Source organism: Sciurus carolinensis, chromosome 14 (genome assembly GCF_902686445.1).
Source record: "Sciurus carolinensis chromosome 14, mSciCar1.2, whole genome shotgun sequence".
In the NCBI taxonomy this organism is placed as follows: Eukaryota; Metazoa; Chordata; class Mammalia; order Rodentia; family Sciuridae; genus Sciurus; species Sciurus carolinensis.
In genome coordinates this window covers 70,922,941-70,950,876 of record NC_062226.1, presented here as the reverse complement: position 1 = coordinate 70,950,876, position 27,936 = coordinate 70,922,941, and the positions used below count along the sequence as shown (strand labels likewise).

Below are 27,936 nucleotides of genomic sequence, written 5' to 3'. Positions count from 1 at the left end.
CAGACTGTTAAGAACTGGCTCCAACTCACCCTAAATCCACTTCTCCCATTTCCCAATGTGTAACTGCCAGGCAGTTTCACTAGGATTGGCCCCAGTCTCAAGTCTAGGGGTAGAAACTAATTAACCTAATAAAATTAGTGAAATCTTCCTCCATTCTCAAAGACAAGGATGGGTTCAGTGTTAGGCATATGACTTGATTGTGTCCAAACAGATTAAATCCCAGGACTTTTGTTCAATGATTTTTTCTATTCTTGGTCATAAATGAGGAAGCATCTAGATCAGGTTGCTATTGACAGCCTTCCTACAACTAATTTAGCATGTATCAACACATTCAAAGGCAGATCTGAGAATCAGTGAGAAACAAGATGCATCACTGTATTTATTAGTCCTTTCCTGAAGCCTAATGTTTCAAAAAAATGTGAGCTAATATTTGCTTTTATTGCCTGATTCAATTGGATCTAGATTTTTTACACCTTGCCTAAAGCATCCTGACAAATACCTAATAATATGCAGTATTGCAACACTGAGATACTTACAGCAAAAAAATGAGTCAGAACCAAGGGAGTAGGGTATGTATAAAAAGAGGGAAGGCAAACAGGAGATTTGTGATGAAGGAGACAATTGGGATGCAAATATGAAGTAGGTGAACAAAGCAAGTATTCAAAAATTAGAAGAAATTACTAGGAACCTGGAGGATATAATTTATCATAAAAAAGCAGAATGAGTATGCTCTTCAAAGTTTAATACGAAAGGCATCATAAAGTAGAATAGAAAGAAAAGCAGGTGCCCTAAGAACAACCTTAAAAGACTCTAATATCCATGGCAGCTTAGACCATGACAAAACTGAGATGATGGGAGTCTTGCAGAAGCAAGTGACTTAGTGTACCACTCAAACCGATAAAGGGGGAGTCATTTGAAAATTATTCGTATATTTTCCCCTTTCAATGTACGTAATCCCTCACTTGCCCAAAAGAAGGTTAAATTTTGTTTCAGAAACATACCAATCAAAGAGCAAAGTAATGTCAACTTCTAACATGCAAAATAGGATATTTTTTGGCTAGTAAGACAATAGCCTTGTAACCCAATGCACAGTTTTGAGTATTTCAGAATGTCAGTGACCAAATGTCAGATCGTGGAGTTCTCCAAATGCATAGGGAAAACACCCTTTGCTCTGATGGCTTAGAGAAGAGTGAAGAGGACTATAGGGAAGTGTCTATCTGGGGAATTGCAGGAAGGAACAAATAAAGGAAAAGAAAATGGAAAAGGGCCCATTTCCAATGTTTCCATCCTTGGGTTTTAATCGGGCAGAGTCCCTTTGTCCTAGAGAGAGAGAAGTACATTATATAAATGAGAATAGTGGCAGAAAGACATAGGGGGTCTACTGGTTCCACCCCTACAGAAAACTCTGGAAGCAGATTACCTCTCAGACTGTCCTTTCAATTGCCTGGCATGACCAAGCAGAAGGACCCTCTAAAAGTCATCTATCCTGAACCATTTTTTGTATCCTGTGGAATAGACAAGATCTGGAAGTAGTTGCAAGTCTGCAGAAAGGAACAATGGTGCTGCAGAGTTGAACACTGCATCAGTTGAAAAGCACCAGGTAGAGCACAGCATCCCCCAGAGAGACCCAGAAGAGGCGAGAACATTACAGGTAAACTCTACTCTTGTCTCTGCTATCAGGATGCTAAGCCACATCCCACTCTCCAAAAGTAAGGTATCTTCTTAGGGAGAGTTTATCTTATTTTTACTGCAAACCACCCCAGACACAGTAATATAAAACAGTAGCCATCATAATATTGGGTCAGGTACTTGGACAGGGTATAGCAAAAACAGAGCTTCTGTACCACAACATCTAGGGATCATCTGGGAAGACTTGAAAGTTGGGGCAACTTGAGGGCTGGGGACAGGAAACATCTCTCATTCCAACTGGTAGCTGATGTTGGCTGTCCACTGGGATCTTGGCTGGGCTGTGGGACGGAACAACTGCACCAGTCCTCCCCATGTCTTGCTTGGGCTTCCTTACAATATGGCAACTAAGTTCTGAGAATGAGCACCACAAAGTGAACTAGGAGGAAGGTGCACCACTTCTTATTAGTTAGCTTTCAAATCCACAGAGCATCACTTCCAGGGCAGGTAACATAGATTCTGCCTCTCAGTGGGGAGAATGTCAAAATTACATTATAAGATCAAGTGGGATGGGAGCACAAGTGGCAGCCATTTTTGAAAAATACACTTTTCCTCTTCTTTTCAGGGAGAAAAGTAGGGTATATCAATGTCCCTAAGACCACTGGTAGGCTTGATGATTTTCTAGGAAGACTCATAGTTATATATTTATGTAGTTGAACTCATGGCTATGATGTATTATAGCAAAAGGATACAAAGCAAAATTAGCAAAGAGAAAAGGTGCATGGGCAGAAGTCAGGTGCAAACCTCCAAGAGCCCTGTCCCAGTGGACTCACAGGTGAATATAATTTCCCCAACACTGGACTGTGAAATGTTCTCTACCGGTGAAGCTCATTAGAAACTCATTGCCCAAGTTTTTTTTTTTTTTTTTTTTTTTTTTTTTAATCAGGGACCAGTTACACAGGCATCCTTTGCCTGGCATGTTCCAAAATTTCAGGCTCCCAGAAAGAAAATGTGTTTGGCTAAACCATATCGTTTGCACAAACGGATTATACACAGTGAGCCATTCTACTCAGGGAATTCTTACCCTGAAAGCCAAGTTTCTAGATGTCAGCCAAGCCTTGTAATCAGGCTTTTTAAAGGACAATAATCTCAGCTCTGTTATGTTAGCTCTTTACTGCATACAGGGGATGGGAGGAAGTGAGAATATTTTCAAGAGAGATTAAACACTTTTGGAACCAAAGGATGCTTTAACTGGTGGGAAGAATTAAGTGTTTTCCCACTGCTGGTGGGTTGGGGAGAAGGCTAATTACACACTTCCTCTGCATACATGAGTCGACAGGAGAAGGAAATTGCTCAATGCCCTAACTTAATAGTTAAATCTTAGTGGTTCTGGAAAAAAAAAAAAAGATGCAGGAGATAATGGGGAGGGAAAAATTATTTAGAAATTACATAGAGGGACAGATTTGTGAAATACCACACATTGGTGGCTGGCCCACTATTTAGTGCTACTCAGTTCTTAATTTCTGACAAAGTTTACTTAAAGTCAGGCAGACATTTGCTTTTTCTGAGCCCTTTAGGTAAGAGATGGTAAATGGAAGAATTTGTCTAAGGTGTGCAATAGGTAGGAATTAGCACTCAAAGGTTTATGCAGAAACAGAGTGGAAAGCACATTTCACAGGAAGAACTTAGAGTACTAAGGTGACTAACCAGGGATGGAGAACCAAAGATGATTCACAACTTCAAATCTGGATGGCTAGGAGAGTTATAATGTTACTAAAAGGAATAAGAAAGACATGGGGGATGCAGGAGGACTTCTTTGGTGGGGGGGAATGATGAGTCACATTTTAGACATTTTTATTTTGAGATGACATCAGTACAAAATGTTTATTTGGAAGGTGATGTTATGGGACAGATGGCCCGGGCCTGGAGAGGAGTCAGTGTCCCATGCCCAGCCATGAACATTGGCAGGGGAAAAATAGATATAAAGAACATTATTGGTACTATGCGTGATATTTGCATGTGGATTACATAATTGTACTCTATCAAATTTCCTAAGGTTGAATAATGTACTATAGCTATGTGTCCTTGTTCTTAAGAAATCCACATTGATCTATTTAGAGTAAAGGAGCATAATTTTCTAGTCCTCTCTCACATGGGAAACTGCTTAATATAGGAGCTCCTTGTGCAATTCTTGCAGCATTCTTGTAAGTTTAAAATTATAAAACAATAAAAGTTGTAACCCCAAAATGATGGTTGATGCAGAGCCCTGGGAATGGATGAATTCCCTGAAACTGTGTAAAGTGGAAGCAGCAGGGTTCTGGAGCCTAAACACTGGGGATGCCCAGAGGTGAGACCATAAAGAAGCCACAAAGACAGAGAAAGAGATGTAAAGATCATGTCACAATGTTGTAGGTCCTGCAGGGGCAGGGAGGTTAAAAAATGCAGTGGGAGCCAATAATGTTAACTTCCAAGGAAGCATGACAGAGAGCAAGACTGGACCAAATGCAACAGTGTAAATCGATCTCTGGTTGCCTTTGAGTGTGCTGCTTCTTCAGAAGAGGGTTGGGAGTTCAATAAAACAAGCCAATAAAAAGCAGAAAAGAAAGTGTCAGAGAAAAGAACACTGAGACTAAAACAGGCCCTGAAGCAACAGGAACCACTGACATTGCAGCCAGAGAATCTCTGCAGGAGAAAGAGAGCCTTAAGAAAATCAGTTAAGAAAACTTCCTTCTCTTTTGTTTCCTTCTTTTTCTTTAATAGATCATTAGGTGAGTGAGCAGTTTCCCAATTGCCCTTCCCTCATTATGAAGGACAAGTATAACACCTTTCCCCATTCCGTCAGTAAAAAGTATTGATGTGTCTTTAAGAGACAGGGTGGCCAATGCCCACATCACCTCCACCCCGACTGCCTCTAGGGTACTGTATTCTTATTCCCAGCAGCATTATCTCCTGCATCTTTTTTCTTTTTTTTTCCAGAATAAAATGACACTACCATTTCTTAGTCAATGTATCCTCAGTCCTCACCCAATCTTTCAGTAGACTTTTCCTGGTTATACTTATTATTTGATTTCATCCTTTTATTAGGACTTTTTTTATTTTGGATAGTTTTATTTTTCAAGGTCATTTTCAGTTTTAGACCTGCCTTCTGGAACATCAGTAATTCTGCCTAATTTGGTATTATAAGATAATTCGAAAGCATAGTCTCAATTCTTTCATCTAGCTCATCCATAAAAATGCATAATAGGTTGTTTCCCAGCCAAATCAGTCACTGCAAACTAACCTTGTGTCCACCATTAAAGACAGCTATTAGCCACCTGGCCGTCATAGAACAAAGACCATCCTTCCCTAGTATGGCTGTAAGTAAGCTCATTTTGGGTACTTCATTTACTCTTAAATGATATCTGAAGCAGCACACTTATTTATGTGAATGTCACATTGGATAAAATGAAAGTAGATGTAAAAGTAGTTTACTGTATTATTTTCCTTCATTATTTTCAGTATACCTCATATATGAAGATTTTACCACTTATACAGTTGACTGAAGACCTCTCTTCCCCTAATAATTTTCTACTAAGCACATACCTTCCAAAATGGTGTGGAAGGAAAAGAATGATTCTCTTATGGCCACATCTATCTTTATCTACCCTGGGGAGCATCAGGAACAGATCTCCACACTCATTTCCTTCACTAAACTTCAAGTTATTATATTCTTATTTCTCCCAATGATTTTATTACAAATACGAGAATAATTGGCAAATGTAGCAACAAAAAATATGCAACTATTGGGATATATTTTTGTTATGTATTTAAGAAACATTTTCTAAACTTGCTTTTATTTGATAAAATTTATGACAAGGAATTTAAAACAAATATAGCTATTCAACAATAGGAAAATAGTCAAGGAAAGTACAAAAAATTTAGGCTGTAGGTTTAAATATAAATATCCATATCATCAATAAATCTAGTCAACATAATAACATTTCTGAACAAAACTGCCACAAAAGAAGTTGACTTTAAAAGATTAATATTACACAAATTTTAGTTATGGCCAGCATCAAAAACTAAGCAATGTGCTATCAAACATTAGACACTAACACATATTTTTCTTTCTAATGCACAAAGTTTGACTAGTCCTATTATTTCAATCATATAAAATACAAATATCATTTTTCTTATTTTTTAATTTGTTAAGACATTTGCCTCTGCCACTGATTTATATTTATAATGGGTTATATATAAATCTGAGACCTAGCATTCTTGATTTTAAAACCTATTTTTCTCTTCACAAAAGCCTAATATGTTCACTGTAGAAATTAAGCATAATCAAAAAGAAAAGAAAATCTCTCATAATCCCAAATTCTTTGAAGTAGAAATGAGCTGTGTGATCTAACCCATAAAAAAAAGATAGAGTAGGGTTACTTAACTTCAGAAGGTAATATAAGACAAAGGTGGCTGTGCACGGTGATGCTAATCTATAATCACAGCTACTCAGAAGGCTGAGGCGAGTTTAAGGCCAGTGCAAGCAATTTAGTGAGATCCTGTCTTAAAAAGTAAAAATTTTACCCAGCACCCCCCCCAAAAAAAAAAAAAAAAGTAAAAATTTTAAAGAAAAGCTGGGAATGTAGTTCAGTGGTAGAGTGCCTGCTTAGTACACGGAAGGCCCTAAGTTGAATGCCAGTATTGAAAAAAAAAAAAAAAAAAAGAATAAAATAAAAGGTAAAGTTTCAGGAGAAACAGGTTATCTTTTCTACTGAAAGGACACAACACTAAAAATTATAACCTGAGAAGTGATATTCCACAATTTCAGTGCTGTTGGCAGTACATGAGATGAACAGGGAGTTAAAATATTTATTTCCTAATTTTCAAGCAGCCTTGAATTAAATGTCTGGCAAGGACTTTAATCAAAAAGATTACTTGGTCATAAAATAAATAACAGTTTCAGCGGAACAGAATCAATGAGATAGAGTCAAATCAAAGAGTAGAATTTGAGAGTCAAAGAACTTGTAAAGATCATTCTATCTACATCAGTCAGGATGCTCCTGAGAGACAGAAATGATAGGAAAGAGAGAGAGAGAGAAAGAAAAAGAGAGAGAGAGAGAGATGTTAAGGATCTGGTCTGGCTCATGGGATTATATAAGTATGAGAGCTGGCAAATCTTAAATCCCTGGAGCAGGTGGACAGGCTGGAATTGGGCAAGATTTCTATGCTATAGTCTTGAGGTTGAATTTCTTCTTCTCAATGAACCCTCAATGCTTTTCTATTAAGGTTATCAACTGATTGGATGAGGCCCACCCACATTATTGAAGACAATCTCCTTTACTTAAAATCAACTGATTGTGAATATTAGTCATATTTACAAAGAAGCCTCACAGCAACATTTAGGTTAGTATTTGACTAAACATTTGGGTATTGTAGCCCCACCAGGTTCAAATAGAAAATTAACCATCATGGTTGTCCAACCCACTAATCTTCAGCTCAGACTACCAAGGCCTACAACGTTTGATTATGTAATTGAGTCCAGTTTGTACAAGGTGGATGAAAACCTGCTATCTGGAGTCAGACTCAAGTTAATTGTGGACACACCTCTGCTGTGTCATGACTAATCTTTATTGAACTAATATACAGGTTTTCCAATATATAATTTTAGCAGGGATGGTTTCCCAGGGTAACAAGATGGTTAATTGAGCATGCAAGAAAACTAGGCCATTGCCTGCAGTATGGTAGACACTCAACAAATGCTATTCCATTTCTCTTTTTCTCCCTTTCCTTCCTCCCCTACTTCCTTCCTTTCCTTTCTTCTTGTTATATACCAGCAACTGTATATTACACCCAATAAGGCAAATCCTATGGTATCCCAATCAAAAGGGGAAGTTATGGAAGCCCTGTAGAGCTATCAGAACAACTACCAGCAGAGCCTGAGGTTGCAGCTGGGGTCTAGGTAATGTGGTCCTTAGTACTGGCAGAATGACATGAGACTCAGAGCCAGAATTGTTTGCCTATGGAGCTGCAAAACCAGGCCTACCCATGTGCATATGAGATCAGCACATATAGTATAACACACATTGACCTTGGCAGAACACCGAAGGTCAGGAAGGTCACCATCTCCTTCTGGATCCAAGTAACAGAGGAAGCAGCATTATGGAACCCTCTGACGTGATAATGAGACCTGTGGTACAACTGCATGACCTCTTCCTTCTCCTCCAATTCCATCCACTGTCACTGCCTCATTTACAGATTCTAAAAATCTCACTCATCTTGTTCAATACAAAAAAGATAAATAAGCATACTCAGTAATTGGCAATTTTTCTTTTGTTAGTAGATAATGAGTCAGAACATTAATAGGAAAAAAGGGGAAATTAAATAGTGGATATGTTCAGGTGCAGTTCAAATAAAAGAAGCACTGAAATAAAAAGTAATGAAGACACATTATGGAGCCTAGAACATTATCTACTTAAATGTCAGCCTTAATTTCCCAGGTAAAAGTTTGGCTGAACCCCATTTATCCTGAACTACAAGGTTTTATACATGAGTATTTTATGTGAACAAATTTATATCACATAATTTCCCATTTTATTATTTTTAAAATAGCTGGGGAAAAAAGGAAAATAACAGGCCTGTCTATACTGAAATGACACCAGGGAAAACACCAGGGACCAAGAATAGAGCAAAGATACAATTTAAAGGTCTTAAAAAGAACTGGGCATTGACAGTTAATTTATTTCAGAGAAGTGATGCTTCCTATAGAGCCCCACCCTGTTCCAAAGTCATTTTCTGTCTCAGTTCTTCTTGTTTTTCTGTGAGTCATTCCTGTTTTCTTTTAAAGTCCTCTGGTAGGCATCCTTTTTTTAACTGGCAGAAAACCAAAAGCAATTCCATTATTTGTGAAGTTCCTTTGTTATGAATAAGGCTAATAAATAAAGGGCTCTGTAGTGGTACTGCCCCTATGCTCACCTCTGCTTGATGGTGCTGCCCCCATGTCCACCTTGGTCTGTAGGCAAGAAGCACTGAGGTCTGAATGACATGAAAAGTATTTACCAGCCAGTCTGACTTAGCAATTTCTGGAGGTCCCTGGGCATTCAGGTACTGACCTGCTTCTAGGAGGTCCAGGCTGGACCCATGTAGACATCACACAGGAAGCACAGTGTCTAGGGCCCATGATGCTTTTAGGGGCCCATAATAGTGTTTTAATAGCTTTTAAAAGTCAGAATTTTTAAAAAAAGAATATAACAATGGGAATGTATTTAATACTACTGGATTATACAAGAAAAAAAGGTTCAAATGATAAATTTTGTTAATGTATATTTTACCACAATCCAAAAATGCAGACTCCATTTTAAAAAATAGACTTTATCAAATGACAGGCTAGAGAATCATGCTGGTTATATAGTATCCACAAACATTTCAGGGCCGAAACCAAAGGTAATGTGAACTGAAGTTCTCTGAAGAAGCCCTTCTATATTAAAGATCCTGCAGACCGACCTAGGTTGATTAGAACATTGTGATTGTGGAAAGATGGAATGTTTCAGCTAAAGAATGAAAATGATCTTCCAACCTCCGTTTCTGACCTAACTTTCTCATAATCACTAGGTGAAATTCTTGGAATGTATCACTAAGTTTAGCAACCCCTAGCCTCCAGCAACTCTACAGCTAAGAAGACTGGCTGTAAGATGTCATCTGAAACCTATAGAAGAAATGTCCTGCTCTGCTCTAGCCCCCTACCTGAAGCCCCCAACCAATGTAATGGCAAATGTATCCATTTATGACTTTTACTTTGTTCATGTAACCTTTTCCATTGCAAAACATGTTATCTATGGAAACTTGTTCCATGTTCCCAGGCCCTGATCACTCAAATTTGATCCTGAGTAAACTCAATCCCTATGGAGCAAGAAGTGTGTTTTGCATTGATAATAGCAATATAGAAATATAGAAATTTTTGCCTAAAATAATATATAAAAGTCCAAAAGTACTTCCCAGGAAAAAGTGAGTATTGGTACTTCAGTTTTATGTAAGAACACTCATTGGTACATTGGTAATAATTTCAGGAGGGTTAACAATAATAACAGGTTCACAAGTATGGCTATAAAAATACCACACAGAGCCAGGCAGAGTGGTGTACCTGTAATCCCAGTGGCTTGGGAGGCTGAGGCAGGAGGAGCACAAGTTCAAAGACAGCCTCAGCAATTTAGCAAGGCCCTAAGCAATTTAGCGAGACCCTATTGCAAAATAAAAGATAAAAAAGGCTAGGGAATGTGGCTCAGTGGTTAAATGCCCAGGGTTCACCACCAGGTACCAAAAATAAATAAATAAATACACAAATAAGCACAGGCAAATAGGCAAGGATTCAAGTAGTGTTAAAAAAAAAAAAAAAGAAGAAAAAGTGGGTTTTCTCTGCAAAATGCTAATGAGAAATAGAACCTAAAATATAATTTCTTTAATAAGCTTTAAAAGTCCCCCAAGGGAAAAAAAATCTAGTGGATTATATTTGTCTTTACACCAACTCAGTCAAAAATATATTTTTTATTCATGTATTTTAATGGCAGGAGGGACCTGTGAAGGTAAAGTGCTTAGGGTCACAGAAAATAATCATGCCCTGCTGAGGTCAGAGGTTCCAGGGGAGGGCTGAGCCAGAAGAGTCCTGAGGAATTTCAAACCACAGATAATTTCCAACCAGCACAGAAATACAGTATATTAACAATGCTATGTCCATCCCAGTGCACAGAGCCTCAGGGGTAGGGCAGGCCAATCCAGTTTTTGTTATGAATGACTCTTAAACAGAAACAACTTCTTTACTATTAGATAATGCATGCACTCCTGGGGTCCATTTGGGACACAGGCTAACTTTAAAATATAATTATTAAAAACTTCCTTAGCTTTTTACTTATGAATGAACTAGGTTACACAACAATTTTTCATTTGAAAATACTCATATGCCTGGAAAGACAATTCAAAAGGCAGTTCCATTAAAGAAAAAAAAAAAAATGTGCTTCATACTTGTGATTGACCAAATGGTAGCTGCGTGGCTGGGAAGAGCCATCAACTTTCAGGTGCTGCTGAAGTTCACTGGGAGCTGGTTATCTGATTCAGTCTTCGGCCCTGCCCTTCTGTCCTGCCCTCTTGTATGTTAACTTCCAACGTTCATACTTTGGATCTAGCCAACATCTGGTTTGCCATGCTTTCACTTTCTTAAATTAATTAATTTGATACATGCCAGAAACTCATTCCCATGATCACATCCTAGCCTCTGTCATTTTCCAAAACTGTCCTACCTCTGAAATAGTAAGTTCTAATATAGCCCCTTCAATAATGACTTCTTCTAGCTCTCACTCCTATAGCTACTCTTATATAGTTTGTTTAAAAATCTACATTTTTCATGTCTTTGACCTTTCAACTTCCTGAGTTTGCTAGCCCCTGACTGAACTAATTCTTCTCCCTACACATCTCACTAGGGTAAGTCAACTCTCCACCATTATCCTCAGCTTGCTGCCTTGTCCTAAGGGCTTATGCATCAGTCAGTCAGCCTTGGACCCATTCTCTAATATAACTTTTCTGCAACTTATTCTCTGTTCTGACTCTTTAGGAAATGGAGAAGTACTTTTAAGAGCTGATATCTTTAATCAAAATTGAGATGAGCTGTAAGGAGCCTCCAGTTTAAGAAATGGAGTTCAGAAAAGACAGCTCGCAATTTTTTCCCCCCATTCTTCTTGTAAATGACTTTTTAGCATTCTTTTCTTGTCTTTATTTAGAACCAGGAGATGATACCCTGCATTCCCTTTACCTACAATAATTCTGTCCCACTTTACATAAATGTGAATTAAGAAAATGTAAGAGAACATAATATGAAAATTGAAGTATCAGTTCATGCACATTTGAAATAATATATATCCAAATGTTTTCAGATTTCTTTCAGAATTACATAATGGCAAACATAGTAGGATGAATGAATGGTGAAACTAACTTCTGCCTAGGCCACGTGGAGACGTCTCTAGCAAGTCAACAAACATCCTCTTTTTCAGTATTTTGTGTCATATATTTATTCATGCACGGTAACTTCATTGTCAGAGTTCAGTCATTACACTGCTGGGTTTTAACCATCTACTGTTATTATAATTTAATTTTTTTTATATCCTGTAACAATATAATGCAAGTGCTCATTAAATGTGGATATTGGATGCAGTGCTAAAAGTATGCCTTGAATTCATTTACTTTGGCATGGAAGTTAGAAGTGAAGGAATGGAACTCTGCAATAAATCTAAACAACTGCTATAGCATGCTGTGCTACTAATGTGGAAACAAGCAAAATGAGAAATATTAAAGCACAATGCTGAAAATATTAAAGACAGGAACATATAACACAATGGCTAAAAATTGATGTGCCATGAAAATACACCTCACATACTTTATAGTTATTATATTCAGTTCTTTGAATTTTGTGAGTTTTTAGTTAGGTGTCATGCAATTTCCTTTTGTTCAAAGATCGAGACAAAGCCTATATAAAAAGGAAATAGATCTGAAGTGCATATTTAAATAATGTTTCCTCCTGATTTTCTAATTATTAATGATAATGCTTGTTGTATTAGAAAATTCTAAAAAGGATAAAGATGAAGAAAATCACCTAGAATCTCAACATTCATTGGCCAACTTTACTAGTATTTCAATCGTTTCTCCAGTTATTAAATTGTCTTTATATTTTACCAGTTTAGGATAAACAACACATAATTTGGCATCTTAATTTTTTTAAGCCTTCAATGAAGATTTATTAAGACACTAAGGACTATCTATGGACATTATAAGGGCTGCACTATCATCATATGATTATAGTTAATACCATTCCTAATATAAATATTTAGATGTTCCCAAGTTTTGCCACTATAAATAATTCAGTAATTAGCTCATTTTGATGTAAGTTTTATTCCTAATTTGAAATATTGTTCATTGGGAAATTTCCTAGAAGTAGAATTACTAGGTCAAATGGTATCTTAACGCATGTTGCCAAATCCAATTTACAGTCTTCCTAGCAACACATAAAGTACCCATCTCACCCCATTTTCACCCCACTGATTATTATTATTTAAAAAAATATTGCCAATCAGTCCTGACAGTCCAGATTCAAGAGATGGAGGGACAATCACCTCTTGATGGGGAAGTAGCCTCTGCCATCTTTGGAGATGAATCACCACATCTTCTTTGACTAATCTGAGTAAAATTTTTCTCATACAAGTATTTTAAATTTGTGTTACTGTAATAATTTGTATGGTTTTTTTCTTTATAATTTACTAACTGGTTAATAATTTATATGTGCTGATATGAAGGAAAACTATTTTATTCATTCTAATTATTTCTCAGTTTTAATATCTTGGTTCTCCTAAGTAGATAACCACAGTATCTGTGAAAACAATGTCTTATTTTTCCTCTTTATCAGTAGTTAAATCTCTTATTTCTATTTCATGTCTATGGCACTGGTTAAAACTTCCAAGGCAAAGTTAATTTTGTTGCATATTTTCCTTCTTTCTTTCTTTTCTTTTTTTTTTTTTTTTTTTTTTTTTGGTACCAGGGATTGAACCCAGGGGCATTTAAACACTGAGTCACATCCCCAGCCCTATTTTGTATTATATCTGAAGACCGGGTCTCACTGAGTTGCTTAGTGCCTCGCCGTTGCTGAGTCTGGCTTTGACTCACAATCTTCCTGTCTCAGCCTCCCAAGCTGCTTGGATTATAGGTGCATGACGCGCACCCAGCTTTCTTTTCTTTTTCTTGGTACTGGGAATCAACCCAGGACCTCACACATGCTAGGCAAACACCTTGCCACTGAGCCCTACAAATATGTTCAAGTTACAAACTGGACTTTTTAAAAATCAACATACACATTTCCCAGAGCTAAATTAAGCCACATATTTATGTGTCCATATGACACAAATAAAAAGTAGGTTCTCATTCCAGATAAATTAAGTTTAGGGTGGGAGCAATAAGATGAGGAAGAAAGTGATTAATATGTTTTGGACACGGCAATATTTTCCTCCCTAAAATCTATAAGCTTCAAAAAATAAATCATAATTATAAAATATTCTATTGACTTTCACAAACAAGTAATATCTCTAAATAAATATAAAACATCATAAATCTCAGCAAATTCTTCTTTCTTCACAAGATTGACTATTTACACTAGATGCAATCTGTTATTTTAAGTACATAAATATTAAATTGGTGTTCTTGTACTCACACGTGGCGGACAATCATATGGTGGAACATAATCTTCAGAGTATGTTGTCATTGTATACCTAAGAGGGATAAGTCAACATCTGAGAAAAGAACTCCAAAAAGAAAGAAATTTTAAAGTGTTAGTGATATAAACTTTGCCTGAAATAAACATTTCAGGATGGACTGGCCCCAACAAAATGTTTAAACCACACAACTGTCCCAGACTCTGTTTAAGTATCATCCACCACCAGCACGTAACCCTCCTTCTATTACTTCAATGCAGCACCACCTACTACTCTACTGTGTGAATAAAATTTGTGGCTACTAAGTCCCAAGTCCCTGAGCTCAGGTGCTCTGCATACCAGGAATTCTCTTTACTACCCTCTTTTGGCTTCTAGACCTTTTTGACCCTTTCCCCTACATTCTCTGTAGGCTGACAACTGAAAAGATAATAGAAGACAACTAGGTAAACTGAAAACCCGGAGTATATCCAGCCCACATCCCCTTAAACATAGAGAAATGCTGGATGAAACACCTCCACACACACTAATGGACGAGCCAAACAAAGCTCAAAAGGGAAACCCAAAGATGTTAGAAATGAAGAGGACACTCACTACAATGGGAATTCCTAAAAGTTGTTGGCCCAGGTTTAGAGGGGGAGTTCTAACTTTAGGTCAAGAGAAACAATCTTAGCATCACATAAGGTAAGGAGCTAAACTCCAGTTCGCAACTTAGAATCTGTAAAGGCTGCACTTCTACATAAAAGAGACCAGAGAAACCACAGTTCCCAGCCCAGAGAAACTTGTGAGAAAGCTTCCTTCTGGAGCTTAGGATAAGGGAAAATGATTCTCCTGTGAGAAATTTAAACCCTACTTCTATTCCTAGCAATATTACAGGATCAGATGGCCAATGAAACCATTTAGTTTCTTTGGAAAGTAAGACATTTCAACAAGAATCCTAAAATAACAAAGTCCAAATCAGATGGTCTACTAGCTACAGTTGCTAGTATTTAGCTTGGTGGTAACCACCAACTCCTACCTACTCTCCATGTGTAGTTTCCAGCACAGCAGTACCAGGGAACATGATAAAAATGCAAATATAGTCATCCCTGGGTATCACAGGGGTTGGTTCCAGGACCCCAGTGGATAACAAAATCTGTGGATGCTCACAATCCTTATGTAAAATGATGTAGTATTTGCATATAATCTATGCACATCCTCCTATGAACTATAAGTCATCTTTATATTACTTCTAATACCTAACATGAATATTCAATGTGTAAATAATTCTTATACTTTATTATTTAGGGAATAATTAAGGGGGAAAAGTCTATACATGTTCAGTACAGATGTACAAATACACTTTTTTCAAATATATTCGGTCTGGCTGATTGAACATGCATTTGAGAAACCTGAGGATCTGGAGGGCCAAATGTACTTGGGTCCTAACCCAAGCTCATTGAATTAGAAACTCTATGGATAGCAACAGCCAGCTGCAGTTTAATAATCCTGCCAGGTGACTCCTGTTGCACACCAGAGTCTTGAGCACTGATGGTCAAAAGAAGACAAACTGGAAGTGTAACTTTCAAACTGGTAAATGGGATTTAAAAAAGAAAAAACAATCTTTAAAAAAAAAAGAAGGAAAGAAAAATAAAAGGAAATGGAAAAAATGATTTCTGCTCATAGGACAAATTAAAATCATAAGATATCTTAGCAGTCACAATGAAAGTAAAATGGTTAAACTCATTAGTGAAGACATTTTCTCACTTAAATTGAACTTTAATCTGTATTTTTAAATGTCCAATTATGTGCTTTAATGTTTAACATAAAATTATTTTCCAAGAAAGTTTGAAAGTAAAAGTATATCAATATATGTAGTAAATACTAATCAAAAAGAAATTATATTCTTATACTAACTGCAAATATAAGACTGAGTCAAAAATTACTAGTTATAGAGAACATTACCCACTGATTAAAGGGACAAGTCATCAAGACAATATATAACAATTCTAAGTCAATAAGCTAAAGATGTATAGAATACATAAGGCATAAGAAGACAGAATCACAAAGATGAAATTTCTCCACCTTTTGGTTCCCTAAATCCAAATCTGTATATATACCCTCCAAAGTCTTACAGGTCAACAACAAAGAAAATTAAATCATACATTTGCCCATAAGTAGAGAAAAATAGAGGATAGAAAATACTATTGTTAAATAAAATTTATAGACTATTGTTTGAACTGAGCACCTGCAATAGGCCCAACAGAACAAACCAAAATGGAATCTTATGCTGAGGTTCCATTCCCCTAGCCCAAAACCTAGTTATTTGACTTTCCAAGAAATAATGAGAGAGAGAGATGGTAGTCATATCTCCCCCAACAAACCAGTTTTACATAGTACAATAAGGGAGATCCCTTTGTTTTACCTTTTGCAAGGAAAATAACTTTGAAACAACCAACCCACTTTTTGTTCTTTGTTTCTGCTCTCTTCAGCCTGCACTGTCTATAAAACCAACCTCCTCTGTTCAGCTCATTTTACTTTATAAGATGAAAATGTTACCTGACTCTAGATTTGCAAGTAAAAAACTAAGATCTTTAAATTTGTTATAATTTTTTTCTTTTGACATTACAAGCTTCAATTTACATGTGGGCAGGCAGAACAATCCACAATCAATATGCAAAGCCAGATCAAAGCACATGACAGGACAGAGTCAGGAAGGGATTACATGGAAGAGAGCAGAGGGTAGCAGGTCCCTTGTGGGACAGGGATAGGACACAGAAGACTTCACCTCCAGAAAGCAAGCATCCTTCCCTGATGTGGGGAGATATTGAGAAAAGTCTCGAGGATCTGGAACATGGTTTTCCAAGTACAAAGGACCAGAATAGCAGTCAAGGTAAAGCATTGCTTCTGGGAAAACGGGGGCAATTGGGAAGGTGGAGAAAAACCAAACATCAGAAATTAAATATCATGGAGCTATAAATGATACCACATTATCAGCATACCTCCCCTCCCTCCCTCCACCTTGTACCCTCTACCCAGTTGAGTGTCACCAATTAAATCAACTTTACTTCAGTATTCTAACAGAAGAGGGCACTCTTGAACTAAAATACTGAGCAAACTGCCCAAACCTATTTCCCCTTTGTATAATTACCTATGATTGCTGCTAGTCCAGGAAAAGCCAATATAATTAAATGAACAGAAAGGGGTAACTTTGGGCTGGGGTTGTGGCTCAATGGTACAGCAATTCACCTAGCACGTGTGAGGTACTGGGTTCGATCCTTAGCACCGCATACAAATAAATAAAGTTACCGTGTCCAAAAAAAAAAGAAAAGAAAAGAAAAGAAAAGGGTAACAGTACTATACTAATCTAAAGCTCTGCCAATCCAAACACGAAAGCAAGGTGTTACATGGAACTTGCTAAACAAATCTTAATTAAGTCATATGACTCCAAATCTGCCAAGGAGAGTGGAGTTAATTTTGAAAAGGAAGATGATGGTTAAGTTCACACCATCAGATATCAAGACATAGCATAAAGATGTAGTAATTAATACAGTGCTGTATCAGTGCAAGAATATACAAATAGAGCTCTAGAGCTGAGAAATAGACTTGCTTAATGTGAGAATTTGGCATATGATAGAATGGTGTTGTTAATTAGCAAGGGAAGTGTGGATCAAATGGTGCTGGACTAACTGGTTAGCCTTATAAAAATGTTACATGTGTATTCATATATATTATGCATGTTACATATGTATATATGCATACATGTATATATATGTGTGTGTGTGCATATGTATATGTAACTTTTTAAAAGTTTACAGTTTGGCATTTTATATATAGATCTTAGCTAAATTACAATTCAAAATTTCTGTTGATCAAAAGACACCAAAAATAAAGTTACAAGAAAAATCATAGACTGGAGGAAGAAACTCATTACAAATTTAACCAAAATAGGATTAGTACCCAGAATAAATTTTAAAACACTTTTGCAAATCAACAAGACAAAATTCCAGTAGAAAATGCACAAAGGCTATTAACTCTCAATTCACAGTGTAAGAAACCAACATGGCTATTTAGAAATAAATATAACTATAAATATATAATATTTCTAAATATAACTATTTAGAAATAAATTCACTCTTAAAATTCTGTTGTAAATCCAATAATTAGTGAAATGCAAAGTAAAACAAAATGAAGTACCATTTCACATCCATTAGATAGGTGATTTTAAAATCCTTATAAATCTTATGAAGATATTAAAGAATAAGAGCATTCATACACTGTAGCAATATCTTACTAAATGGAAGATGCAAATCACATATTACCCAGCAATCCTGTCACTTAGAGAAGAGGTATCCTGGCTCATAAACACCTCTCCAGTTCTGGGAGTGAAGCTGGAGTACATTAATGTCAGTATACTAAAAAGACTCGCTAGCAGCAACAATAACTTTAGATCATTGTTTGGGACCACCAGGATCAAGTTTATGTCATGGGTTTCTGCTCTGACATTCCCATCTTTATAGAGCTGAAAAATCCAAATATCAGCCTCTGACCACAAGCAGTTAGGATTCCCCATGGCTGTTTTAGTCAAATTTTTCATCACTATGACCAAAAGACCTGACAAGAGCAACATAGAGGAGGAAAAGATTTTTTAGCTCACAGCTTCAGAAGTTCAGTCCATGGTTGGCTGACTTCCCAGCTCTGGGCCCAACTTGAGTCAAAAAATCATGGAGGAAGGGTGTGGTAGAGAAAAGCAGCTCAGGACAAGGAAACAGTAGGCAGAGAGTTTTGTTCGTCAAGAACAAAATTTAAGTTGCAATAATATATCTCCAGTGACCTACTTCCTCCAGCCACACCCTACCTGCCTACAGTTACCTCCACCAATTTAATCCATTTCAGAGGATCAATCTGCTGATTAGGTCAAGATTTCATGATCTAATCTTTTCACCTCTGAAAATTCTTGAGTTGTCTCACATATGAGCTTTTAGAAGACATTTCATATATAGGTCTTGACTAAACTACAACTCTAAACTTTATGATTATCTGAACCATAACCATGGGGGTTTCCCTTTCTTAATGGAAACCAATGGGAAAGGGCCACTCTTCTGTAACAGGAACCACTAGAAGTAATATCCCCACACAAGTGGAAAAAGCTGGTCCTCAGAGGGAGCAAATAGCCAACAGAAAGAGAATCCCAGAGGTATTGTACTGATTGCAGTTAAGCCTAGAGCCAGGTTCCACTATAGACTTCACCGTAGTTCTATGAGGTACTCTGATACTCCCTTAATAAACCCTTCTTTTACCTGTGATGATGTGTTTCTGTCACCTACAACTGAGAGAGTCCTATTGCAATCAGAGTCTAAGGTCATTAATCATTATAATCATATAACCAATTCCCCTGGCTCAGATTCCAAACACTGAACCCACATTCTGATTATAATCTGGCTTCCCATATGGTTTTTTACGGTAAGAGAATGCTTTTATTAGGCTGACATGACTGTCTAGTGTGCTTGAAAATTTTATTTCTCATTATAAATTAACTAATTAGAATTTTGGCTTTTCTTATGAGTTTAATGAGCACAAGTCAATCTCCATGAGTCAGATAAATTCTGAAGCACAGATAAAATGATCTTTCTGGAAATGCAAAACTGAAGACCAGATGCTGATAAATTCACCAGGATAATGCCTCACTGTAAGGATGCTTGGAATTTAGACAGCTGGCTTACACCCAGCATCACCCACCACTTGTCACACATGCCCTCTTTGACCTTTAACAGATGCAGCTATGAGACAACTTGCAAGGTAAAGAACAACTAAAGGTGTTTTATAAGATGAGAAAGAAAAATAAGTTTGATGTTAAAGTTATCATTAGAGCTGTAGTGTTAAAGTATCTACACCTGTAAAAACACCAGTGATAACGTGTGAAGAGGTGACGAGATGATATACCCAAATCCACAGAGTCACAATTTCTTAAACTTGGAAGAAACTTAAAGGTCAACTTTTGTTTTCTGTTGTGTCTAGACAGAGAGACAGATATTTTCTCACCCAGCACCCTGACAGTCAGAACAAAGGGATGTGACATATATTCACCAAATCACGTGGTCCCATCTAGGCATCTGAATCTGAGTAAGTGACTCAAAGAAGTAGAAAATTTATTTGAAATTAATCTCATCACTAGAAGCAGTAGAACAGCATCCATTATATTAAGACAAGTCCAGGCACAGAGGGTCACGAAATCTCCACGTTGCAGTGGGGAAGGAGGAAAGATTCCGACCATTTGGGAAAATTCTGTTCCATTCTTAAGAGCAACCATCATTTTTAAAACATATTTTATTTTGTGCTGATATGGATGTCCCTACCATTTCCTCCTACTTCTATCTACTGACTGAAGTTATACAGATGGTATCTAATAATTCTCCACAGCTACTGAATGCCAAGTCTATAATTTAGATTTTTAGAAATGAACTTCTAAGAAGTCAGTATGTAAGAGATGGAAAGGAAAGATGAATTGGAGAACAATTTGAATCTGTCCTTACTCCTGATCCAAACCATGCCCTAGCAACTTTGAAAGCAGCTCTTCCCTGCCATCAAGAACACAGAACTGTGACCCAAAACTTCTAGTTTCTGCTTTGACCTTAAGCAGTCATGCAACCTTAAGAAAATCACTTAAACACTGCTTCATTTCATAACTCTTCCTATTAGTATCTGCTCCATAAATATTTATAAACTATATGAAAGGATTAATTAATTAATAAGGAATCAGAGGGCTGGGGATATAGCTCAGTTGGTAGAGTGCTTGCTTCACTTGCACAAGACCCTGGGTTCAATCCCCAGCACCACCGAAAAATAAAAAATAAAAATAATAATAAATAAGGAATCAGACTCCTTGATTATTTCTGAATTTGTTTCCTTCCTCTAGACAATTAGGAACCTAGCCATCCTAACAACCTTGTATAATCATTAGGAAGAAGGGAGTACTTTAAGTATGTGCAGTACCATGTACATCTGAGCATGAAGCACAAGGCAATGTCATGGTAAATGAAACAGATTCTGCAGTCAGGTGGAGCAGACTAGTTACAAACCCGGCTCCAGTGCTGATTGGTAAGGGACTTTGGGAGAGTTTCCTTACCCTTCTGAGTTCTGTTTAAAGAGGAATTTTGCAGTATCTATGCTAAACACTGAGAATTAAATGAAATAAGGAATGTAAAGCCCTTAGCTTAGTGTCAGACACATAGTAAGTGCTCATGAAGAGTAAAAGAGAAAGCTATACTGTGATGGTATTAATTAAACAGTGGGAGGGAATGGTTCTCCTTGCTTTTTAAAGAGATTATTCAAACCATAGGGTGGAGGAGGGATTAACGGGGACAAGACTGGAGGTAAAGGAACCTGTTCTGATCTTATGCTAGCAATTAGAACTGGATCCATGATCTCTTGTGCTCCAATCTCAAATATTCACCTGCTATCTTAAACACGTGTTCTTCCTGCCATCTTCCCTGACTCAGGGAATGGCCCCATGCCACTCCAGTTGCCTAAGCCAGAAACCTAGTAGTAAATCCGAAGTCTTCTTGACCCCCACAACTATTAGGTCATCGAGTAATGTCAATTCTTCTATATTAATGCATCCAAAATCTGTACCTCTCTCCCTTCACACAGCCATCACTGAGGTCAGGTCCTGATCATGTCTGACTTTGATAAGGTGAAGAGTTTCCTGACTGCAGTCTCTGTTGCCTACCTTCTGTTCTCTGCTTTCTCAACCCAAATCTGATCATTCCTACTCCATGCTTGAAAACTCTTCATGTCGCCTGAATGTCAAATCCAAAGTCCTTAATGTGGCTTTCAGGTCCTTGTCTTCTTGTCCCCCAACATCTCTCTCCAACTTTAGCTGCCATCCCTATAGACTTATACTTTGTGAGTCAGGCATCCCCAGGATGGGTCCCTCTCCTCCCTGCATTCATAGGTTCTACATCTCTGTCTAGGGTGCTCTTCTCTCCTGTTGATCTGGCCGACTCCAGTTTACACTGAAAGACTCAGTTCAGGCCTTAATTGGCCTTCCAAATGTGAGTTATGTGGTCCCCTTGCATACAAAGTTCACTCAGGCATGTGGTAGCTTACAGGTTGGTTCATTCAACACCTATTCCAACTTCCATCTCCTATGTCTTTCTCTATGTAGATGAAGATCCTGGAGAGGGTTTCCTTTTAGCTCTTCACTTTCTTATTTTCTGAAACAGGTTGGTTGTTTGGAGACATAGCAACCATCTCAAGACTGTGAGGATGAAAACTACCTAATAAGGCTTATAGAGAAAGAAGATGGAAAGATTCTAGATACTGAACAATACTGTTTCAGCACCATATTGGTCTTGGACTCCCTCCTCTTATAGTTCATGCCAGGTGAACAAATAAATTCCTTAATTATTCATGATGCTACTCGTTAGGTTATCTGTTACTTCCAGCCAAGCATATTCTTTACAGACGCAAAAGTGCTGGTTGATTATTGTTTTGTCTCACATATTGGGCAAACAGGCAGGTGTCTTTTGACTCTATACTCCCAATGTGTAACTTTCCCTAGTACATAGTAGAACTCATCAAATGGTTATGTTGAGAGTTAGTTCATTTATGTGTGGAACAAATGTAATTTTCTCAGGGCTAATAATTTTTAAAAACCATTTGAAAGAACAATGTAAGGTTTACATGTTAGAGTAATGATATACCTATGTAAATGGCAAATATGAAATCAAATCAAACAGGGACAGAAGCAAAGATTTCTGTCATTCTGGAAAGTTCTTATTTCTGTAAAACTACCCTTTGGCTCAAAGATGCACAATATAGTACTGGGACCAACTGAAGAGTTTAAGTTGTTATATATAATGCTATTTATATGACAAGTGCATAAACTTTCAATATTATGAAGAGTAATACTAGTAATGCTGGGTCATCATTAATGTACATGGAATAAAAATAAATGTCAGGTTTACATATAAATTCTATAATCAAGAAATTTTGAAAATCTTTACCACATTCTTTGGTTTCTAATTACTGTTTTAGATTTTTTAAATTATGTAATTTAAGGTCTATGATGTGTTTTGATAACTACAACTCATTAAAATATCATCTCCCTACATAGTTATTGTGTGTGTGTATGTGTGTGTGTTAACACTTAACACCCACTCGCTTACCAAGTTTCAGGTTGCAATACAGTATTATTAACTAGTTCCTATACTGTACATTGGGTCTCCGGAATTTATTCATTCTACATTTCCCCATTTACTCCATCCTCTAGCTGCTGGTGACCACCATTCTACACCCTCTGCTCTGTGGAGTCAACTTTTTGGGTTCTACACATAAATTGAGATCCTGCAGCATTTTTCTTTCTGTATCTGCATTTCACATAACATGATGTTCTCCGGGTTCATCCATGTTGTCACAAATAATAGTCTTCTTTTTAAGGCTACTCCATTGGTATGAAAACCACAATCCATCACCACTGATGATACTCGAGTTGATTCCATATCTTAGTTATTGTGAATAAAGCTGCAATGAAGATGAGGATACAGATATCTCCATACTGATTTAGTTTCTTTGAACACATATGCAGTAATGAGGCTACTGGATCATATGGTGGGTTTATTTTTAATTTTTGAGGAACTTTCATATTCTTTATCATAATGGTTTCATCACTTCACATTCCCACCAACTGTGTACACAGGTTCCAATTTCTCCACATCCTTGCCAACACTTATTATCTTTGTCTTTGATCATAGCCATTCTAAGAGGTCTGCAGTGACATCTCATTATGCTTTATTTGTATGCCCCTGCTAATTATTGATGCTAAGCACCTTCTCATACAGTTATTTGCCATTTATATATCTTCTTTAGAAAAATACCTATTTAAATTCTTTTCCCATTTTAAACTAAGATATAAGCTGTATAAATTCCTTACATATTTTGGAGATTACCACCTTATCAGACATGGCCTGCAAATATTTTCTCCTGATCCATAAATTACTTTTTTATTTTGTTGATCCTTTCCTTCACTGTGCAGAAGCATAGTTGTTGTTTTCCAGTGTGATACCACTTGCTTGGTTTTGTTCTTGTTGTCTGTGATTTTATGTCCTATCCAAAAATAGTGCCAACACCAAAGTTAAGGTTTCCCTCCACATTTTCTCCTAGGAGTTTTATAGTTTAACTTGTTTACAATTAAGCTTTATAGTTTACGCTTAAGTGTTTAAATCATTTTAAGTCGATTACTATATCACATTGATTTATTAGTTCATTAGTCCCCCAAATTTGAACTGTTTGCATCTCAGATAGAGATCATTAAAACTGTACGTGTAGGTCTAATCATGGAAGACGGAATCATATAAACATGGTTTTAAGAGATAAGAAGATTGTTTCAATTACCTATTGCTGTGGCTAGAAAGTAACAAATATTCTATAATTTCTGATCATTCAGGGAGATGATTGGACTGGGTGACTTTTCTGTTCCACATAGTGTCAGAGCTAGTCACAGAGGAGCTTGACTGAGCTGTAATATGCAGGATAGCTTAACTCACGTGACTGACAGTGTGTTATGTCTACTGTGTAGGAGCTCAGCAGGAGCTGTCAAACACAGTGCCTTGGTTCTCCTCCGTGTGACTTGGGCTTCTCTCAGCATATCAACTGGGGTCCAAGAATCAGAAAATTACCAATAGAAACTACCAGATTTTTTTAAGATTTGTACTAGAAGTGTCCCTAAACTCACCTCTGCCACATCCTATTAATGAGTCAGTCCAAAGCCTCTCTAGGTACCGAAGACAGACAACCTCTGCCTCTTGATGGGAGCAGCAGCAAGCATGCACAGAGTGGGAAGGAACTGTTGGGTGATCTGTACAGACTAGCAACCACAACAGGTAAATCATATAAGCTTCTCTTCATAATTCTTAGGGAAATTATTGAGCATCTCCAAAAAGCACAAAGAAACCTGATTTGGCAAATCTAATTTGAATAGCTTCTTTAATGAAGCCAGACCCTAAAAAGACTTACAGAGAACAAAGGGTGTTCTGCCAGCCATCAGTTCATTGTGATGCCAAACCTTTAGATCTAATGGGCACTATATTATGTGATTTGACATAATTTTTAAAATCAAATTGTTAGAATTACAATGTAAAGATGGCAATAGAAGACATTATTATTTCCAGCCATTAAAACAGTCCTTTGCCAAGGCACACAACCCAAATTCCAAACCAAACTCAGTCAGGACCTGAGTCACAAGTCCAAATATTAACATATGGAAAAGGATCCCACCTACTGAGCAATTTGGCTTCTACATACACCAGCTAAGGAGGGATTCTCTATATGTAGAAGTAATGAATGCAAAGAGAAATAACATTTAGCTTGACTCTGAAATCACTGCAGCAGATTTGGCTAAACAGAAAGCCATCACCACTCGACACCAGCCCACCCACCCATGCCAGGCAACCCAGGTGGATGATACAAGCCCACGTAAAATTCCTGCCTCACAGGGGAAAATTGTCAAACCAGGATTTAGGAATGTCAGAGGAACCAGTAACTAGATTGTTTAAAACATGGAAAATTTGAAAATTTTGAAAATTTCAAAAGGGATAAAAAAGCTTTCACCACATTTTCTTTATGAAGTTGGTGCTAGAGAGGGTTAATTTTATGTCATCTTTACCGGACCAAAGGACACCCAGATAGCTGGTAAAACATGATTTCCGGGTGTGTCTGTGAGTGCATCTCTAAAAGAGATAAGCATTTGAATTAGTAGACTGAGTAAAGATTTCCCTCGCCAATAGAGGTAGGCACCATGCAACCCACGGAGAACCCAAGCAAAACTAAAAGGCAGAGGAAAGGAAAATTTCCACTCTCTTCTTGAGCTGGGACATCCATTTTCTCTTGCCCTCAGACATTTTCTCTTGCCTTCAGCTTCTAGTTCTTGGAACTCTAGGACTTATATGAGCAGCCTCATATAAGTCACATCCCACAAGTTCTCATGCCTTCAGAGTTGAACTGGGTGTTATACCATCAGTTCCCCCCTTTCTCAGACCTTCAGACTCTAACAGAGTGACCTGAAGGCTCTCCTGGTAGCTTGCAGACAACAGATGATTAGATTTCTTGGCCTCCACAATTGAGTGAGATAATTCCCATTATAAAATCTCATACATATATGTGTGTGTGTGTGTGTGTGTGTGTGTGTGTGTGTACATTATATATATAAAACAATGCTAAAGTGCTCAGGACCTAGTCTGCCTAAATGTAATCATTGTTATTCCATTTTTATAGAGAAAAGTGATATTCAGAGAACTGAAGTCCTCCTAGTTGGCAAGGTAGCATGTGAGAGTGTCTAAGATCATAAACTTTAATATTAAAGTGTCTTAGTTCAAATTCTGACTTGTTATCACATACCAGCTATGAGAGTTTGGACATGTTACTTGACTTCTCTGTGCCTCTTTTTTACCCTCACAGAATGCAGATGATGGAACCCACCTCCAGCGTTCTTGTAGGGAATAACAAGTTAGCATACATAAAAATATGACACATAATAAATTCCATATTAGTATTTGATTTTATTAATATTTCTGTTATAGTTTTAAAGCACAGGAACCCAACTCAAACTTGAATAGAAAAGAAAAATACCAGCTCATGGAAGCAGAAGGTCATCAGAACATTCCTTTTCTATACCTCTGCCTAATTCAATTTATAGACAGATGCTCCCCCAGAAGGAAGCTATCCTCTGAACCTGCAACCTGGGAGTAGGAGAGGAATAGTCCTCTCCATGTGAGTCAGCCCTGCATGTTCTCTGCTTGGTCTGGCCTGGATCAGGTACCCAACACTTGAGGTTATGGGGAGATGGGAATGGGGAACAGTATCAGCCTGTGCACCACATGGCCTAGATGAATTACACTGAGGGGAAGAGAGGATGTTGGCCCAAATGAAAAATGATGGACACACAAAAACTAAAGGTCCTGCCATGAAAAAGATGTAGAGTCGGGAATGGAATTCAGGTCCTTCTCCTTCCAGTTGTATAGTCTTTTCACCACACCACTCTCCTCTTACATTTCCTTTGACGTTATCCTCATCATCACCCTTGGAGGTTTAACCTGTAGTTTTTTTTAAATTCTTTTTTTTTTTTAATTTCATCTGGAAAAGTGCTGAACAACTAGCTGGTGTTTCACCAGGATATAAACCACCACAGGACTGCCTAAGCAGAAAAGAAAGCAAATGCTTTGTATTGTACTTTGAGAAAAGGGGGGGAAATTCTCTAGCAATTTATATGCAGTACGTTTCCTTTGAAGAGTGCAGAAGTTTTACAGATGCTAAGTACCCCAGTGAGAGGAATAAACTGTGGCCCCAGCTTGCCGTGGCTACTGTGAAGTGACCACTACACACACACATATGCATGAGGGCTCTCTGCCAACAATGAACATTTAACTGCCTGAACTACTTTTGGCCTCATTTAACTTGCCTATTTACACGACCATAGATGCCTTGCTCCTTAGAGTCATAAAATTTTAGCACGGGAAAGGACTTTACAGATCATTTGGTCCAATCCCCTCATTTTCCAGATGGAAACAACCGGAGTCAAGAGAGAGTTATTAGCCAGCACAAGGTCACCTAGTAGCTTTAACATGGGCCAAAAAGTAAATCCCAGGGTTCCTAGTTTCCCATACTGTGCTCTTCCAAAAAAACTACACAATGTCAAAAAGTTACCCAGAGATCCAAATCAATATTAATTTGTTTCTTCTCCCACCAGGAGGATCGTGTAAATGTTTGGGTGAATTTTGGAAACATGACACACTTATCATAAAATTTCAACAACTATACTGATCACTACCATCAGAAGGCAATGAGGTTCAGTTAAAAAATGACAGTATGCAATATCTAGGGTTGACCTTGTATGAGGTCTACCTTGGCTACTTCTCCATCCTCCAGTGGGTGCTCAGTGCTCAGTACTCCTGGACTATTCTCAAACTGATCCCAGCTGCTAAGCAGCTGCTTCTCACATGGCAAATACCCTCTACCAGAATTGAGGTTTCCCTATTAAAAAACAAACAAACAAACAAACAAACAAAATACTGATTTCTTCCGTGGAAACTTATCCCAGGATCGCACAAGATTACATAAG

The 27,936-nt window shown here is 37.4% G+C and overlaps 1 protein-coding gene and 1 long non-coding RNA gene across 4 annotated transcripts in view; one reads left to right on the top strand and one right to left on the bottom strand.

Annotated features, from left to right (window-relative positions):
• The window catches only part of LOC124963999 (uncharacterized), a 164,670-nt gene that overhangs the window by 95,660 nt on the left and 41,074 nt on the right, over positions 1–27,936 (top strand). The window lies entirely within an intron of this gene.
• Positions 1–27,936, bottom strand: part of Cfap95 (cilia and flagella associated protein 95) — a 69,843-nt gene that overhangs the window by 3,356 nt on the left and 38,551 nt on the right. For 2 of the 3 annotated variants that reach the window (XM_047524915.1, XM_047524914.1), the window contains one exon: positions 13,844–13,901. The exons of the other annotated variant lie outside the window; for it this stretch is intronic. In XM_047524915.1, coding sequence (XP_047380871.1) covers positions 13,844–13,901 — 58 coding nt within the window. The remainder of the gene's footprint in view (positions 1–13,843; positions 13,902–27,936) is intronic. 3 annotated transcript variants of the gene reach the window in all.